Genomic DNA, 15,406 nt, shown 5'->3' on the forward strand with positions numbered 1-15,406 from the left:
ACCCAGTGTAGAGAACAATCGTAGTTGCTAACTTAAATTCTTGTGTAGTTCTACTCTATTCCATAATTATTATCACTAGACCTTCTAAATATCACAGAACAGAGAATGGTAATCTATCTATGAGTGTTTCAACATGGCCTTTATCACTGAACTACCACCACTGATCAAATATGAATCGTATAGTTCAGTGGTAGAGATTACAGCTTTGTATGTAGAAGAATATTAGGGAACAGGTGAAGTAAAAATCCCTGTCTGAGACCTTGGACAGCTGTTGCCAGTCATATCAGCAGCATTGGGATATGTGGATGAATGGTCTAATTCAGTATAAAACAGCTTCCATGAGCAATTAAGGTGAAGAAATACACACAGACCAAGACCAGCTACTATTTTAAGAACATACTTTATACAAAATAACAAATTCTTATGGAAATAAAATCTACAGATCTCCAAGGATCAAGCTTATTTTTTAAAAAGAGGATCCTTAAAAAAATTACCCAAACACAGAAAATTAAACTAACTATTGAGGTAACTGTCGCTCTCAGGGAATCAGTAGACCAAGACGAAATATACACAATATAAAAATAAATAGCATTCCCCTTTCCAGTATTGACCAGGAGAGTTCAAACCCAGCTCTTTGCAGCAGCAAAAGAGTAGAGGAAAGGATCCCTGATGCTGTGCTCCATGGGCAAGGAAAGTGATCAGGGTTTTTTCAGGAGCAGTGGAAAAGGCAGCCAAGTGAGGTACCTGAGTCCCAGTTGGGGAAAATAGAAGAGCACACGAGGAAGAATTCACAGTCAGTCAGTCAGTCAATCAGTCTTATATCAGGTGTTACCTCTCCAATTAACGGGCCCTCTTGACAGTAGCTTCCTGCCACACTAACAAGTTCAGTCTGCTATGGCGCGGAAGACTCATGCCGGCTCCCTTTCAAAACTAGTTGAGAAATTCATTTATCCAGCCAGACACTGCCATGTGCAGTCCAAACCATGTCAGATTCCTCCCAGAGTTTTTCAGTAATGTATTTTCACAGCTTGATGATGAGAGGACACTTGCAGCCACAGCTCGTAGTCCTGTTGACCAGAAGATATTCCAGCTGTTTGACAGAGACCAGGATCCAGCTTGCAAGTCAAACATCAGACTTCATCCAGAGGAACGTTCTCTCTTCTCCTTTTGCCCCCAAATAGGCAAATTACATTCTTTACAATCTTAATTACAATAATACAGTCCCTCCCATCCCACCCACCAAATGACCCAGAAAACATTTCAGGAATGATGGAGATTGGCAAAAAAATTGTCAAAGCTCAACCACTTCAAATTAAAAACCAAAAGTATTGTTAGAAATTCTCAGATCACTAAGAAATATATTCTCTAGCAACCAAGCCTGTTCTTTTGTGTCTCTAGTTAGAAAACTTCTTTCTTGCTGTCCTTCCTAACCATGGGGAAAATATCTCATTCTACTTAGACAAAATGCAGTAGTGCAGGAAAAAGCTGAGCAGTAGAAAAAAGTACTCAAACATTGAGCAAGATACGATTTTTGTATGTGCAAAATCAGGAGCCGGACTGAAAAACTAACTTCCTAACCTCAACTGTAATTCAAGTTCCAGTCACTAGTCCCAATTTTTAGGCACCAGTGATCTCTGGATTTTTTTACTTCCCTGCAGTGGACTCCTATGATATACTTAACTTTTGTAACGGGGAAACCTGGAGAAAGCACAGTAACTGCTCTGCTTTTATTGATAAATAGTCAAACTGTAGTGTGCACTGAACTATTATGGAAGAACAAAGCATTAGTAGATGCCAGGGTGCATAAAATATGAACTATAACTTGCACTTGGAAGCTCCTGTTTAACATCAGTGAAGTCAGCTGCAGAGGGAATTAAATTCATTGTATAACAGTGACATCTTGTGGTCAGTAGAGAATGTGGCTAAACCCAAAGAATCACTGACATTAGTGGTAGCACTGATCACCTAGAGCTAAGAGGAATTCCCCACCAGGATTCATTGGATCCTTCAATGCTCTGACTACAGAAAGTATGCAGCAATTTGGCAGCTGTTAATATTGCAATAAGCACCTGGTATACTGCCAATGCTAAACAAGTACTTAGTAGAAATAGTTACACAGTTTGAAAAATTTCACAGAAATCCTTTAGATTCTTGCCAGAAGACATAGGAATTAAAAACAGTAGGGCCTGCCAACTACATTTAGCTCCCCATCGATAACAGTCAATATTCCTACTGTGTTGTTGCTCATCAGACCTGAACCTTATCAAAGAAACATTCATGTTATAGTAAAGCAAATTTCTGATACGTGCTAATCAGCAAGAACCTCTTTTGTTACTCTGTTGTCAGCCAAGTTATATTTTCAATTCTTCCAACCCAAACATTCATCAACAGCATCCAAAATTTGTAGTTAGTCAAATTCTGTAGCTGTCTGCCACTCACTCTGACTCTCCAATCTGGAGAGGGGCAAGATCATATTTCAGATGTGCCATGTTGTGGCGGTATTCAAACTTTGTGAAAAATCTTGGCACTTCAGAGTGCCTCTGAAACTCAAATGGCTGCAAAGGTAACCCCTAGAGAAAATGGAAGGACTTGTGGCTAGATTTCTGAAGTCTCCAACCCCCAAAACTGAATGGGAATGCAAGGGCAAGCCTCTCCACTCTCCTCCCATTTTGCACTCAGCAACTTACAAATATTCTCACCACTGGTAAGTGCATTTTGGAGTCCTGTTCACCACCATCTCCCACAATCAACCTTTGGAGTCTCTTTCAAAATCTTATCTGTTTCATTTCCACATTCATAACAGGATTAATTTGGGTCTGCTGCTGTCTGCTTCTATGTATCTATTCCTACTTGTTTTCAGAACACTTGACTATTTCAACATTATGAAATCTCACATCTGGCACTCCTCACTGTAAACATAGGCACAAGTATTGGAAAAGGTATGCCAGAATCAGTCCTTATTTTATTAGGTATGTTTCCCTAATATATAGCAGTGAAGAAAAACATATTCTTTAAAAAATATTTAATTCAGTGATAAATGTGGGCACTAAAGGAGATGCTCCACACAATGCTTGAATTACTGGGGTGTGGGGGAGGAGAGGGGATCTTCTTATAGTTTATTATAGAATAGATTAGGAAATATTGCTTCAGGATAGCATGTGTCTGGCTGCTGGGAGGGAATGGAAGAGCAGCTGCATCTCACACAAAAGTGGAATCTATTCTCATGGAGAAAAGGCCTTATAAAATCAGAGGCATCTTTGTTTTTCAGTCAACATACATATAGGATAATTTTACACTTAAATATATGGGAAATAAACACTTCCTTTCACTGAGAAAAAACCAGCATTGCTGAAAGAAAACTTCAAATCTTGCATATTCTCCTCATACAAAGATACAAACTATGTTTTCTGATTTCTAGGCCCTGTACATCATTTCCTGCTTCTAGTTGGGACATATGATGACACAAAGGAATGGCTAGAGAACTCTGTGATCAAATAGTGCTAACTTATTGATAAAGGCTATATTGGAATGCTACCAAATGAAGAAAGCACTGTGCACTGCCAGGGGGCCTACTGAACTCTCTTGTCTGTCAGATCCTTATTTTCAGTTCCACCAACACCTTGCCTCCACTCTCCAAACACAGGAAAATGCAAACCAACTTCAGATCTAGAACTGAGACATCAACTGAAATACACAACTACTTTTTACAATAGGCACACTATTGATGTACTGCTGATATTTGATGTTTTGTTTGAATTAGAAGTATTTCATATATCCAAGCACCGTAGCATTCACCAGTATCAGTAATACCTCTGTTTGAGGATCATAGACCATAATTGATAACAAGACACTATAAGGAGTAAAACAATTCATCCAACTAGGATATTGGTAATTAATACCAGTCAATAGTGGTTTTTAATGCCTAGGTAATTATTTCGATGAGGGAAACTCACCCTCCCCAAAAAAACTTGTATAGATATTGTTTACATGATTAACATTTACCATTAACACTTTCTCTTTATTTTTAGTGTGTCTGCTTTAGGAAAGGATTTATTCTTCCCTTCCTGCTTCAGAGAGAAGTATGCAGGGGTCATTATGTGCCTCTTTAAAAAAGGTTTCTTCCACATGGAAGGCAGGGGTCCTGCAGGGCCAGAATGTGTGGCACCCCATCTGTATCTTAAACAGATACAGATGGGTAGAAGTGGGGAGGTTATTGCTTGAGATAGTTCTTTCATTACAAGAAGCACAAGCTTTGAAGCCCATTATCAGTCCATCTGCAGCTGTGCCACTCATCTATCTTCGCCATCCAAAAGGCTCACACACTTATTATTCAACCACTCATGCCAAAATTACGACAGAACAGGAACTGGGAAATAGCAAAAGCTTCCCATCAACTTTTAAAAGAAATAACACCACTATCCTATTACAATGCCTTCCTAGGAGCCACTAACATCCATATGTTTACGGATACTGAGTAGCAGTTTGTGGGGCTCTGCTACTCTTCTGGCTTCCCAGCAGCAGGGCCAATCTGCTGCTCCTGCCACCATAAATCACACTAAGTTCCCCACACCTCACACCTCCCCTCTCAGCAAGTGCCAGAGACCTGCTCTGTTGGGAAACCAGGAGAGCAACAGAGTCCTACCCTCACCGGACATTACTGTAGATACTAGAAGCTATCTCATAACTCCAATGTGCTAATAAGCTCATGTAGATCATTTAAACCCAACCTAACAAGCTCATTGCACACACAAGCTTTCACATGCAATAACCTGCTTCACAGTTCTAATGAAAGTGTGCTCATTGCTCTCTAAAGTATATCTCATGACAAACCAGTGAATCTATAAGGTGCCAAAACATTATTCTTTTGTTTGTTTGTTTCACAGACTAAAATGTCTACGGATTTGGAATGTATTCCTGATTTTTTTTTGGGGGGGGGAGAAGAGAATACTATGCTAACTTGTGGCCCACCAGATGTTGTTGGGATTACAGCTTCCACCATCCTTGAATGTTGGCCATGTTGACTGGGACTGATGGGAGGTAGTGGAACAACTTTTGCAAAGCCAGTAGCCAGCCACATCTGCTATTCAAGGAATGGAAATTTTTCTTCTCTAGTTTATGAAGTTATCAGGCAACAGACTAACTGCCTGCAATGAGGCTATGACTCTGGGCTAGAGTTCTATTTTTAAAAAACCACAACTAATATAAATTCATTCATGGGAGGGGAAAAATCAGTAGGGGAAATGTTGTTTGAAACAAAAAACGTAAGTTTTAAAAAATTATTTCAGGGGCTAGGTGCCAGCGCCTGTTTCTTTCCTTTGAAAATGACTGTCCATGAGCTGTGTACTCTTAATTGTATTAGGTTAGGTTGAACTGCCACTGGAGATGTGGCCGTGGTCCTTTTTTACTTGGTACTTGTACTAGACATGAGACTGAGAATAGATTTCTGGCTCACATGCTCCTTTCTCTGCTTTCCATGGGCACAGAGGAGCTCAAATAAACATGGATTTTTTCCCTGTTCAGTCACTAACTTCTACACACAGTGAGACGAGAGAGTGAGCACTTAGGATATACATTGAAGCTCACTCCAGGTACAATCCAAGTAAACAAATGGGCAGACCTATGGCATCCATCAACAGAATATAGTAGTGCCTAGTGAAAATGTTCACACTCTGACCGAATGTGTGTCCAGCCCTGGTGAGAGCCACATATTTAAGACAAATCAGAGCGCCATATTATTGTATTCTAGGTGCCACTGAAAGCATCACAGATGCTGCATAAGAAACCCTTCTGTAATATTCTCACAGGCCTTTGTCTCCGGTTCTAGCATCTTTAAAGAGATATTTGAAAACATTGGCATTACATGTAACAACATTCTCTTTTCTTATCCCCATAATCTCAGCTTGGGTGTATGACAGGGTAACTATTATTCCCAGTCCAATGTTTGTGAAAAGGCTGCTACAATTCTAAACAAGATTTCCAAATTTCTGGAAATTCTAGTTTGCTGGTTTCCTAGTTCCAATAGTGGCAGGAACTAGCAGTGCATACAATTCAAGGGCAAGATTGGGGAACACTGATTTCTCCTGAGCAACACCTGTGGCCAGTTGCCAGGCAATGCCTTAGCCCCAGGTAACCAATAATCAATGGTGTTGATAAAAAAAAATCAGAAAAAACAATTATTTCCTGCATCTACCCACTCCTGAAGGATTTCAATGTGACATGATTGTAAACATATTAAGATCATCCCAGTGCTATGCCCACAACATTGAGGCCTACCACTCCCACCCTAATAATGTACAATACATTCACCAACAGAAATATTTTTCTTTTAAAAGGCAACAGGTTAAAAAAAAATCTGTAAACTGGATTCCATTCCAAACACACATATTAATACAAGTACTTTCCATAGCCTCCTGTCTTTCACCCTGAAAAATATACCTGAGTTTTAGCAGTTCATGAAAGTTTCAAGCTCCTCAAACAGAGCCCCTTTAAACTCTTAATGAAACCTAAGTCTCTGGTGAGAAATATGTCATTAGATCAAGTTGCTCCCTCTGTGTCATTGCGACAGTCCTATGAGGTGCTCTATTCCACCAGACCTTGGAAAGAGATGCTTCTGGGAAAGAAGATGAGTGTAGAAAGTATATTTCCCTTTGCCCTCATCCACTCATATGTGGCTCTCGTCTCCATCAAATCCTTCCAGCCTTAGACTAACTCTGAAAAGGGACAAACAAAAAAGTGATGATTATTTGTTTCAGAAGTAGTTTTCTAAATAAATAATAAAAGATCAAGCTAATAAAGATTGAACTTCAACACTATATTAAATGTGTAAAAACCACAATTTTGGTTTTAAATAGTAGCTGCAAAGGGAGGGGGGAAATCGGGATAGCAACAAACAATTTTACTTCTTGGAGGAGGGACAAAGATTTTCTTGGGGGGTGAGGGGGATGATCTTCTCCAGGACTGTGCAGTTTATTTATTATTTTAAAATTTTATATCATGCTTTTCACCATCTAGGTCTCAAACAGGTATATAACAATAAAAAATACAAAATTTAAAATTTAAAGCATAAACATCACAAAATTAAAACCTCAGAAATTTAAAATATCAATTTTTTAAACAAGAGAAAAAATTTAAAATACCAGAGAATCATTCATGAGGCAAAGTCCTCCTGAAGTAAGATGGTTTTAACAACACCTGAAACTCAGCAGGGAGGTGCCTGTCAGACTTCTAATTGGGAAAGAGTTCCATAGAGTTTGGCCAACAATATCAAAGGTGCAACTTCTTGGTGTGAGTCATGCTTCTGGTCCATGGGGGACCACTAGTGATTGGGATGTACAGAGAAAGGTGTTTTCTTAAGGTATCTTAGACCCAAAACATTCATGTTTTGCGCACTAATACAAGAACCTTTACCTTGGCCTGGTAGCAGAGGAGAATCCAGTACATGTCTTTCATCAAGTGTAGGTGATCCATTCAAGGTAGGCAACATTTGGGGGGGGAGGGCAGGCAGATGGTGTGTGGGAAGAGTGGCTTAACCCTCCCTGCCCTTCACTCACTCAATCCCAATCCTGCCAAATACCATCCCCCACTAAAAGCTTCCTCCAAAGGAGAACTGTGACTGCTACTCTGACCATTTCCTCCTCCCCGCAGCTATTTTTAAAAACAAACACACATGCACATGTAATGTATCATTATTCTGGCCACCAGATGGCACAATATCAGAGCAGCCTAACAAGAAACTGATTTTACACACTTTGAAAGCAAAGACTGAGAAATACACCACAGTTATTTCATCAACCTAGGACAGAAATCATTTTTCATTTTTAGAAGGACTTAATGAACAGCCATGTCTAATGAATTAAGAGTAAGAACTTGGTGTATTGGCCCAAAAGGAGTGAAGAAATCCCCAGTTCAAATTTTGCTGCAGTTAGAAAGCTTATGCTCTCCCAGTTGCAGTTTTCTACCACTTGCAATAAGAAGATTGTAATGCATGCCTGACATAATAAGGTTGTTGTATGTAACACTGAGAAGGGCCTCCTGCCGGGTGCGCGAGGCTTGCAGACTCTTGCCCGAAGCAGGGGGAGCCCTCCCGAGGGCTCCCCGTGCTTCGGGCGACAGGCTGCCGCCCCAAGCCTCGCGCACCCGGTGGGACCTCCTGCCGGGTGCGCGAGGCTTGCAGACACTCGCCCGAAGCAGGGGGAGCCCTCCGGAGGGCTCCCCGTGCTTTGGGCAACAGGCTGCTGCCCCAAGCCTCGCGCACCCGGTGGGACCTCCTGCCGGGAGCGCGAGGCTTGCAGACACTCGCCCGAAGCAGGGGAAGCCCTCCGGAGGGCTCCCCGTGCTTCGGGCGACAGGCTGCTGCCCCAAGCCTCGCGCACCCGGTGGGACCTCCTGCCGGGCGCGCGAGGCTTGCAGACACTCACCCGAAGCAGGGGGAGCCCTCCGGAGGGCTCCCCATACTTCGGGCGACAGGCTGCCGCCCCAAGCCTCGCGCACCCGGTGGGACCTCCTGCCGGGCGCGCAAGGCTTGCGGACACTCGCGGGGGCTGCAGGCTGCTGCCCGCAAGCCTTGTGAGCCCGCGGGTACTCCCACTGGGCTTGCAAGGCTTGCGGATAGCTTCCTGAAGCCTGGAGAGTGAGAGGGGTCGGTGCGCACTGATGCCTCTCGCTCTCCAGGCTTCAGCGAAAGCCTGCATTCGCCCCATAAGACGCACCCCGATTTCCCCTTCATTTTTGGAGGGGAAAAAGTGCGTCTTATGGGGCGAAAAATACGGTAATACTCACATATTTCATGCATCATGGTGCAAAACAAACATCATTCTCTATAATCTGTCCTTTATTTGTACTTACTTGATCCAGAGGCAATGCTGGTGTTTTTTGTGCTGGAGGGTCTTCCCGGGCTGGTGTTGTGGTAGGCACCTTTAAGAACGGGGATTGTGGCTGGTGCATGTGCATTCTGGAATCATACACAATGGAAATGGCAATCTTAGCAATGGCATAAACACATAGTTTATGCAAAGACGTATGTTCCTACAATGGGAAATTCATTTGGCGGAGATTCACCATGGGTAGGCAAACTAAGGCCTGGGGGCCGGATCCGGCCCAATCACCTTCTAAATCCGGCCAACGGACGGTCCGGGAATCAGCGTGTTTTTACATGAGTAGAATGTGTGCTTTTATTTAAAATGCATCTCTGGGTTATTTGTGGGGCATAGGAATTCATTTATTTCCCCCCAAAATTAAAGTCCGGCCCCCTACAAGGTCTGAGGGACAGTGGACCGGCCCCCTGCTGAAAAAGTTTGCTGACCCCTGTGACATACACGGTTAGATCTACATCATATCCCAAGTTCTCTGTATCTGATTTTATCTGGTTGCTGAACATAAATTAGATGTACATCCCTTAACTCTCCTTCACTATAAAAAAGAGAGAACAATGAATTAATCTAAATTTTCCTGCACAAAATCTATGGAGAATAAGCTTGGATGGTCTACAAAAAGAAGTGATGTTAGTATTGTAAGCAGCCTTCAACTTTTACTACTGAATTGTTATCTCAATCAATATGAAGTAGATGAATAGCTTTCTCCCTAAAAAAATACAAGAAACCTTATTGATAACTTCAACAAATGAAAATAAATTCATGGTTTAGTAGTATAATTCAGGAAAAACACTGCCCTAGGATCCACTGAGATGAAGGGTCAGCTAGTCAGTCAGTCAGTCAATCAATCAATCAATCAATCAATCAGAAAGTCAGTTCTCCCCTCTTCTACCCATGGTGTGTATGCACTGCCAGCTCCTGTTAACAAGTGAACAAAAATATAAGGAACTGGAATTTCCATAAGACAGGAAATTCTGTGTGAGATTGCAGCAGTCACTTCTAAATAATTTCAGGTTGTCAGTAAGAGTAAAAACTTAAAATATGAGCCAAGATTGTGGGGACAAGAACTGTAAATGTTGCTCCATGTAATGTTAATGTGCTGGAAGATCTATAGAAGAATACCAAAACTGCGGATAAGGGCCTGTGAGGGCATTACAGGTATGAACAGAATCAAAACTATCAGATCAATCCCTTCTCTCATTGCAAGGTGACTTGTGAAGCTCTATCACACATGGTAGTGATGTGTACTGTTCATTGCTGCTCTTTAGAATCTCACCTTTATGACAGCAACTATCATTCAGCACTCTTCCCCACCCCCTGGCATTCTTCCCCCACCTCATTGTCTCATGAAGAACATTCTTCCCCCACCTCATTGTCCCATGAAGAACAGTCTTACCCTGCTGTTCTATACATATCTGGAGACAGTCCCCCCATGCCACCTCCACGTCCTGTCTGTTCCATCATTAAGGCCTGAAAGTGCCCCACATTCTCTTCCTGGCAGCGGTACAGAGGTCCCTCATGAGCAAGACCATTGGCTTGATTGGTGGCTGGAAGATGTGCCAAGTGAGCATTCACAGGTGACCCATAAGCTCTGGACTGGAAGTGACCGGTGGGATGTCGTGGTGCATAAGGTGACCCTGTCTGCAGCATGACACTGTGCGGTGGGAAAGCAGAGGGACCAAACCCAAGCCCAGAAGAACTCATGGGTGGTGGTGGTGGTGAACTATACAGGTATTCTCCTGCTGCAACTGATCTCTGTCTCTTGGTGGCTGCATTGTGGTTGTCCAAATCAAGAAACTCTTTGGGACTCTCAGGCCTCTCTTGGGATTCATCCGTTTTCTCAGCCTCGGGTGGCAGCTCTTGCCCACTGCTGGGAACCTCTTTGGTGCTTGCCATGTCCATTCGGTTTGGGGAAGCCAAAGAAGTGGTAAGCACTTCACAGCCCTGCATGCCACTGCCCATGGTCGCTCTGTCTGAGAAAGGAGGCCTGGCCAGAGGTGATGGACCAGGTGGATGACCAGTGGGACTGGACTGGGGAGGGAAAGGCCTCTGCCAGTCTGAATAGCCCTGTGGACAAGGATAGTAAGGAGGCTGCTGGTAGTGGTGATAGGAAGGAGGAGGTTGAGGCTGGTAAGGGTATGGCATGCCCTGGTGGGAACGGTAACGAGGGAAAACCCCATGGGGACTGTTACTAGGCTGAAAGCCTCGGGCAGAAAAATGTTGAGAATGGGATACTGGGTGGGGTTTCCCTCCCATCATAGGATTAAATCCCTGCAGTCCTGGATTGATGTGATAGCGTGCTGCTGAATTTGGATACTCCAAATTGGGCATGTAGAGAGGGGCAAACTGGCCAGAGGTGCCTCCTGCCGGACTGCTATCCATGGCAGCAGGAGTATTGGTGCTCTGTCCCACACAAGGCACAGTTGCTTCCAGCACGTTTTTCCCCCCAGTGCAACGCGACTTCTCCATTATATTAGCAGCCACTGTTTTCCCTTCAGTGCCAGTGGATGGTCCATCACCTATAGCACCATTTTCAGGCACAGGCCCCCTTTCTGTCGCTGTTACAACGTCCTGCGTACATCCTTGGGCTGCTGAACTTGTATAGTTACTCTCCGCTGGCCATGTGCTCTTGCTCTGTGTTGCTTTTGAATCATTTTTAGATCCAGAATCAACACCCTCCCCTTCCTGGGTCTGCCTGGAGCAATCCATTTGCAAGGGAAGCTTGGAATGAGGTAGCAGCTTGGGGTATGTCCCCTCTGGAAGGCCAATACACTGGGCTTTCTCTTCCGCTCCTGGTGGAGGGTTCACTGTGCAAAATGAAGCAAAGAGAAGTTAAATCTTTTTCATCACATGAACTGACAACATCCAGAAAAATTACAGTGAACTCCAAGGTCCAGTATAGACATAATATTAACTTGGTTTTTATGAATGGGAGTTTAGAGCATCCCTATAGTTATTTTTATCAGGCTTAGCAACAATAACATGCAATACTGAGCCATGTTAAAGGGGAGTGGGACAATTTAGTGTGATTGAGCATGTGTGTCAGAAGGGAGTGTGTGATCCTGCAGCCTGCTCCCAATCTCTGAACCCAGTTAACATCACATTTACACAAGGCCTGAGTGAAACTCTACCACCTCTTAACTTCACAATTTTAAGTAGAGCAGGAACAGTGAAGAAATGTAAATGAAGTCGTCCCCCCCCCCCAGATTTGCTTCACAATTAAAATGGTGCTAAAAGAAGACTGTTAACATTCTACAAACATCACATAAACATGGGATGTGGAGACATGCTAACCATGATGCAGGTATGCAGCTCCTGTTAATTTCAAAGGGCTTGAATGGGAAAAACTTACAGTACACTTGTATCAAAACAAATTCTTACTCTGCTGCTCTAAATGGTGTCCAATAAAATCTACTAGTCACCTTACTTTCTCCCATGGCCACCTATGTGTGGACATGCCATAGTAAAGCATCAAATAGACAGCCCCCCCCAAACCCCATTCACCAATGACAACAGCAGTCCCTAACTCTTTACAGATGCTTGGGGCAAATTGACATAAATCAGTTGCTCAACTGATGAAGCCACCATATTTTGCCTTAGCAGATCAAGAACATGCAATTACCTTGGTTGTTCTCTGAATCAACTGTCTGGCTGGTGTCCTGAGAGTTCCCATTCCCTAAAACTGTTTTTGGAGGTTGAATGTTCATAGATGCTACATGGGCCAGTTGTGGAAATGGTCCAGGCAAGTGGGGGGGAGGAGGCTGACGGGGATGGTAAGGCACACCAGGTGGGCATACCCGGGAGGACAGCTGTTGCATGGCAATCATCTCTGGACTGTCCATCATGGAATCCCCACCTTGGGTTCCTCTTGGCATTTGTGTGGGAGGCCCAAATAATGAGGCTGGTAGCTGTTGCTGCATTCTCTGACCAGGGCCTTTTCCTGGTTGTCGGATATATCCTGAGGGTGGAGCTCCATGAGGTAGGAAATTGGATTGCTCAGTCCACTGATTAGGTGGCAAAGGTGGTCTCAGTACCTGAGGGTCCATCATGTGGCTCAACGCACGAGGCGGACCCATTGAGGGTCGCTTGTCTACTCCCAAGGTCATCTGGTTTACTGTATCATGGCTTCCATTCCACACAGCAGGATGTGCACGGTTTAGGTACTTATAGGGCCTGTAGACATGTCCAGGGGGAACCTCTGAGGTCTCTGTTTGTCTTGTAGGGGGTCCATTGTGCCTTGGAGAAGGGAATCCTTGCTGAAATTGTGCAGGGGAATACATACTGGCATCTGAGGGACCTGTCATCCGACCAAGTTGAAGGGATCCAGGCTGTGGTCCTATTGTGGAGACGTGCATTGGTCCTGCACATACCTGCTTCTCTGGAGCAGGAAGCCGATGTCCTCTGGGATCATTCAATCCAACTGTAGGCTGCGGAAGGAAACATAGGGAAATGAGGCAGGTTCAATGTGGACATAGGAAAATCAAAGTCATTAGTAACGGATATATAACAGCAAGAATCAAGACTACACTTTAACCAAGAATCTAGAACATTATTGTTATCATCATCATCATCATCATCATCATCATACCATCCCTCCATCCGTAGATCTCAGGGCAGTTCACAACATAAAAATACAAGATTAAAAAAAAACATAATAAAAACAAGAACACCCTCACCCCCTCCCACAACACATTTAAAAAGGTATCAGATTGATTACGTTCACCTGGCACCTAAAGGTGTATAATGAAGCTGCAAGCTGAGCCTTCCTGGGGAGAGAATTTCACAAATGGGGAGCCTCCACAGAGAAGTCTGTTTTCATGTTACCACCCTCTGAACATCTCATGGAGGAGGCACATGAAGAAGAGCCTCCGATGATTATCATAGGATCTGGGTAAGTTCATCTGGAGAGAGGCGATCCTTGAGGTATTGCAGTCCTGAGCCATTTAAGGCATTATAGGTCAAAACCAACACTTTGAATTGGGCCCAGAAACTAACTGACAGCCAGCACAGTTGGGCCAGGATTGGCGCTATATGCTCAAACCATGTTGCCCCAGTGAGCAGCCTGGCTGCTGAATTCTGCACCAATCAAAGTTTCTGAACCATCTTCGGAGGCAGCCCTATGTATAGCACATTGCAGTTATCTAACCTAGAGGTTACCAGAGCATAGAAATAATAGATGTTAGGTTATCCCTGCACAGATATGGGCACAGATGGTCCACCAGCTGAAGCTGATGGAAGGTACTCTGCATCACTGAGGCCACCTGAGGCTCAAGTGACAGCAAAAGATCCAGGAGTACCCCCAACCTGCCCCAATAGCAATAGTAATAAGACCATGACTAAGTAATTGTTTGTAATTTGTAGACAGAATCAAGGTTTCCTTACTGCAGACTTGCATGCAGTTCTTAAATATGCAGGTGGCAGCTCCTTTCAGATTAAGTTTCCTACCTGCATGACAAAGTGCTGATGCTGCTGACCTGGCTCACCAGGGTGTGGTTCTGGTACTCGTGGTGACCCATATGGTTTTGCTGGATCAGACCCATGCAAAGAGCCAAATGGTCCTGGCACTGCTGGTCTCTGTACAGAAAAACAAAAGTCACCTATGCAACTTAGTAGAAGATGGAATTTCTACAGTCACAAACTTCAGTCATTTCAGATTGAGGAGCCACCTTTCACTTTAAACTGCAAGATGGCACCAGGGAGACCCAGATTCAGTACCTCACTCAGCTATGGTGTCTTTGAAGTGACACTGAACCAATCACCCATTCTTAGCCAACAGAGCTGCAGTGGTGAGATTTTTAGAGAGAAAATTAAGAATGCTGCCCTTGAGGGATGGGGGGATGGATGGGTAATGAAAGAAATAATTACATTTTTAACAAAGCTAGTGTCATTGTTTCACAACAGCATTCTAATCGGTTTTTCATAATTGGTGTAAGTACCAATCTGTTTATTAATATCTTCTTTGTTGTTCCCATAACATTAATGCCCTTAAAAGATTTTGCAAATTATTTGACCACTCCATTAATCAAATCTTCTTCTTCTTCTTCTTTTACTAGTAAAATGCTCATTCTTAGTCAAGACCCATCCACTGAATATCAATGCACTAATGAAGCTGATAAATTCACCAGTTAGGAGAACCAAATATGCCTGTGAGAGGAAGAGCATCCGTTTCTACTTCCTGCCTAGCCTCTTGTTTGTTCTCCTGGGAGGTAAATCTGATAGATAAATCATGTCACTGCCTCTGATTCTCCACAGATGCATCACAGCAGAAGCACACAGGCTGCACACAGCACTCCAACAATCAAATTCACAAATGCTGGCAATTCTAATAAGAACAGTATTTTCACCACTTCCTACCCCTTTCCCTCCCACGATTTAAAATGGCAATAGCCCAGCTTCCCCCTATGGCAATAGCCCAGCATGTACAGCAGATGCCGTCTGCAGCAGCTTTGCTGCAAACCTGGGAAGTCAAATGCAAATGTGAAATTTAACTAGCACAGCTATAAAACTCTGGAATTGTCTCTCTGGAACAGTTTTGA

At 43.5% G+C, this 15,406-nt stretch overlaps 1 protein-coding gene across 3 annotated transcripts in view; it reads right to left on the bottom strand.

Annotated features, from left to right (window-relative positions):
• Window positions 1–383: 383 nt before the first annotated feature.
• CECR2 (CECR2 histone acetyl-lysine reader) overlaps window positions 384–15,406 on the bottom strand; it is a 113,549-nt gene continuing 98,526 nt past the window's right edge. The window contains exons 15-20 of one of the 3 annotated variants that reach the window (XR_014012083.1): window positions 14,316–14,444; window positions 12,493–13,297; window positions 10,267–11,677; window positions 8,845–8,950; window positions 6,594–6,710; window positions 384–1,164 (exon numbers count right to left, since the gene is read on the bottom strand). Coding sequence is in view for 1 of the 3 variants with exons in the window: in XM_081209785.1 (XP_081065911.1) it covers window positions 6,705–6,710; window positions 8,845–8,950; window positions 10,267–11,677; window positions 12,493–13,297; window positions 14,316–14,444 (2,457 nt within the window). In the remaining 2 variants the exon portion in view is untranslated. Of the gene's footprint in view, window positions 6,711–8,844; window positions 8,951–10,266; window positions 11,678–12,492; window positions 13,298–14,315; window positions 14,445–15,406 lie in introns of all 3 variants that reach the window. The other 2 variants (XR_014012084.1, XM_081209785.1) reach the window with 2 other exon arrangements.

Source organism: Podarcis bocagei (assembly GCF_964188305.1).
Source record: "Podarcis bocagei genome assembly, chromosome: 10".
NCBI lineage: Eukaryota > Metazoa > Chordata > Lepidosauria > Squamata > Lacertidae > Podarcis > Podarcis bocagei.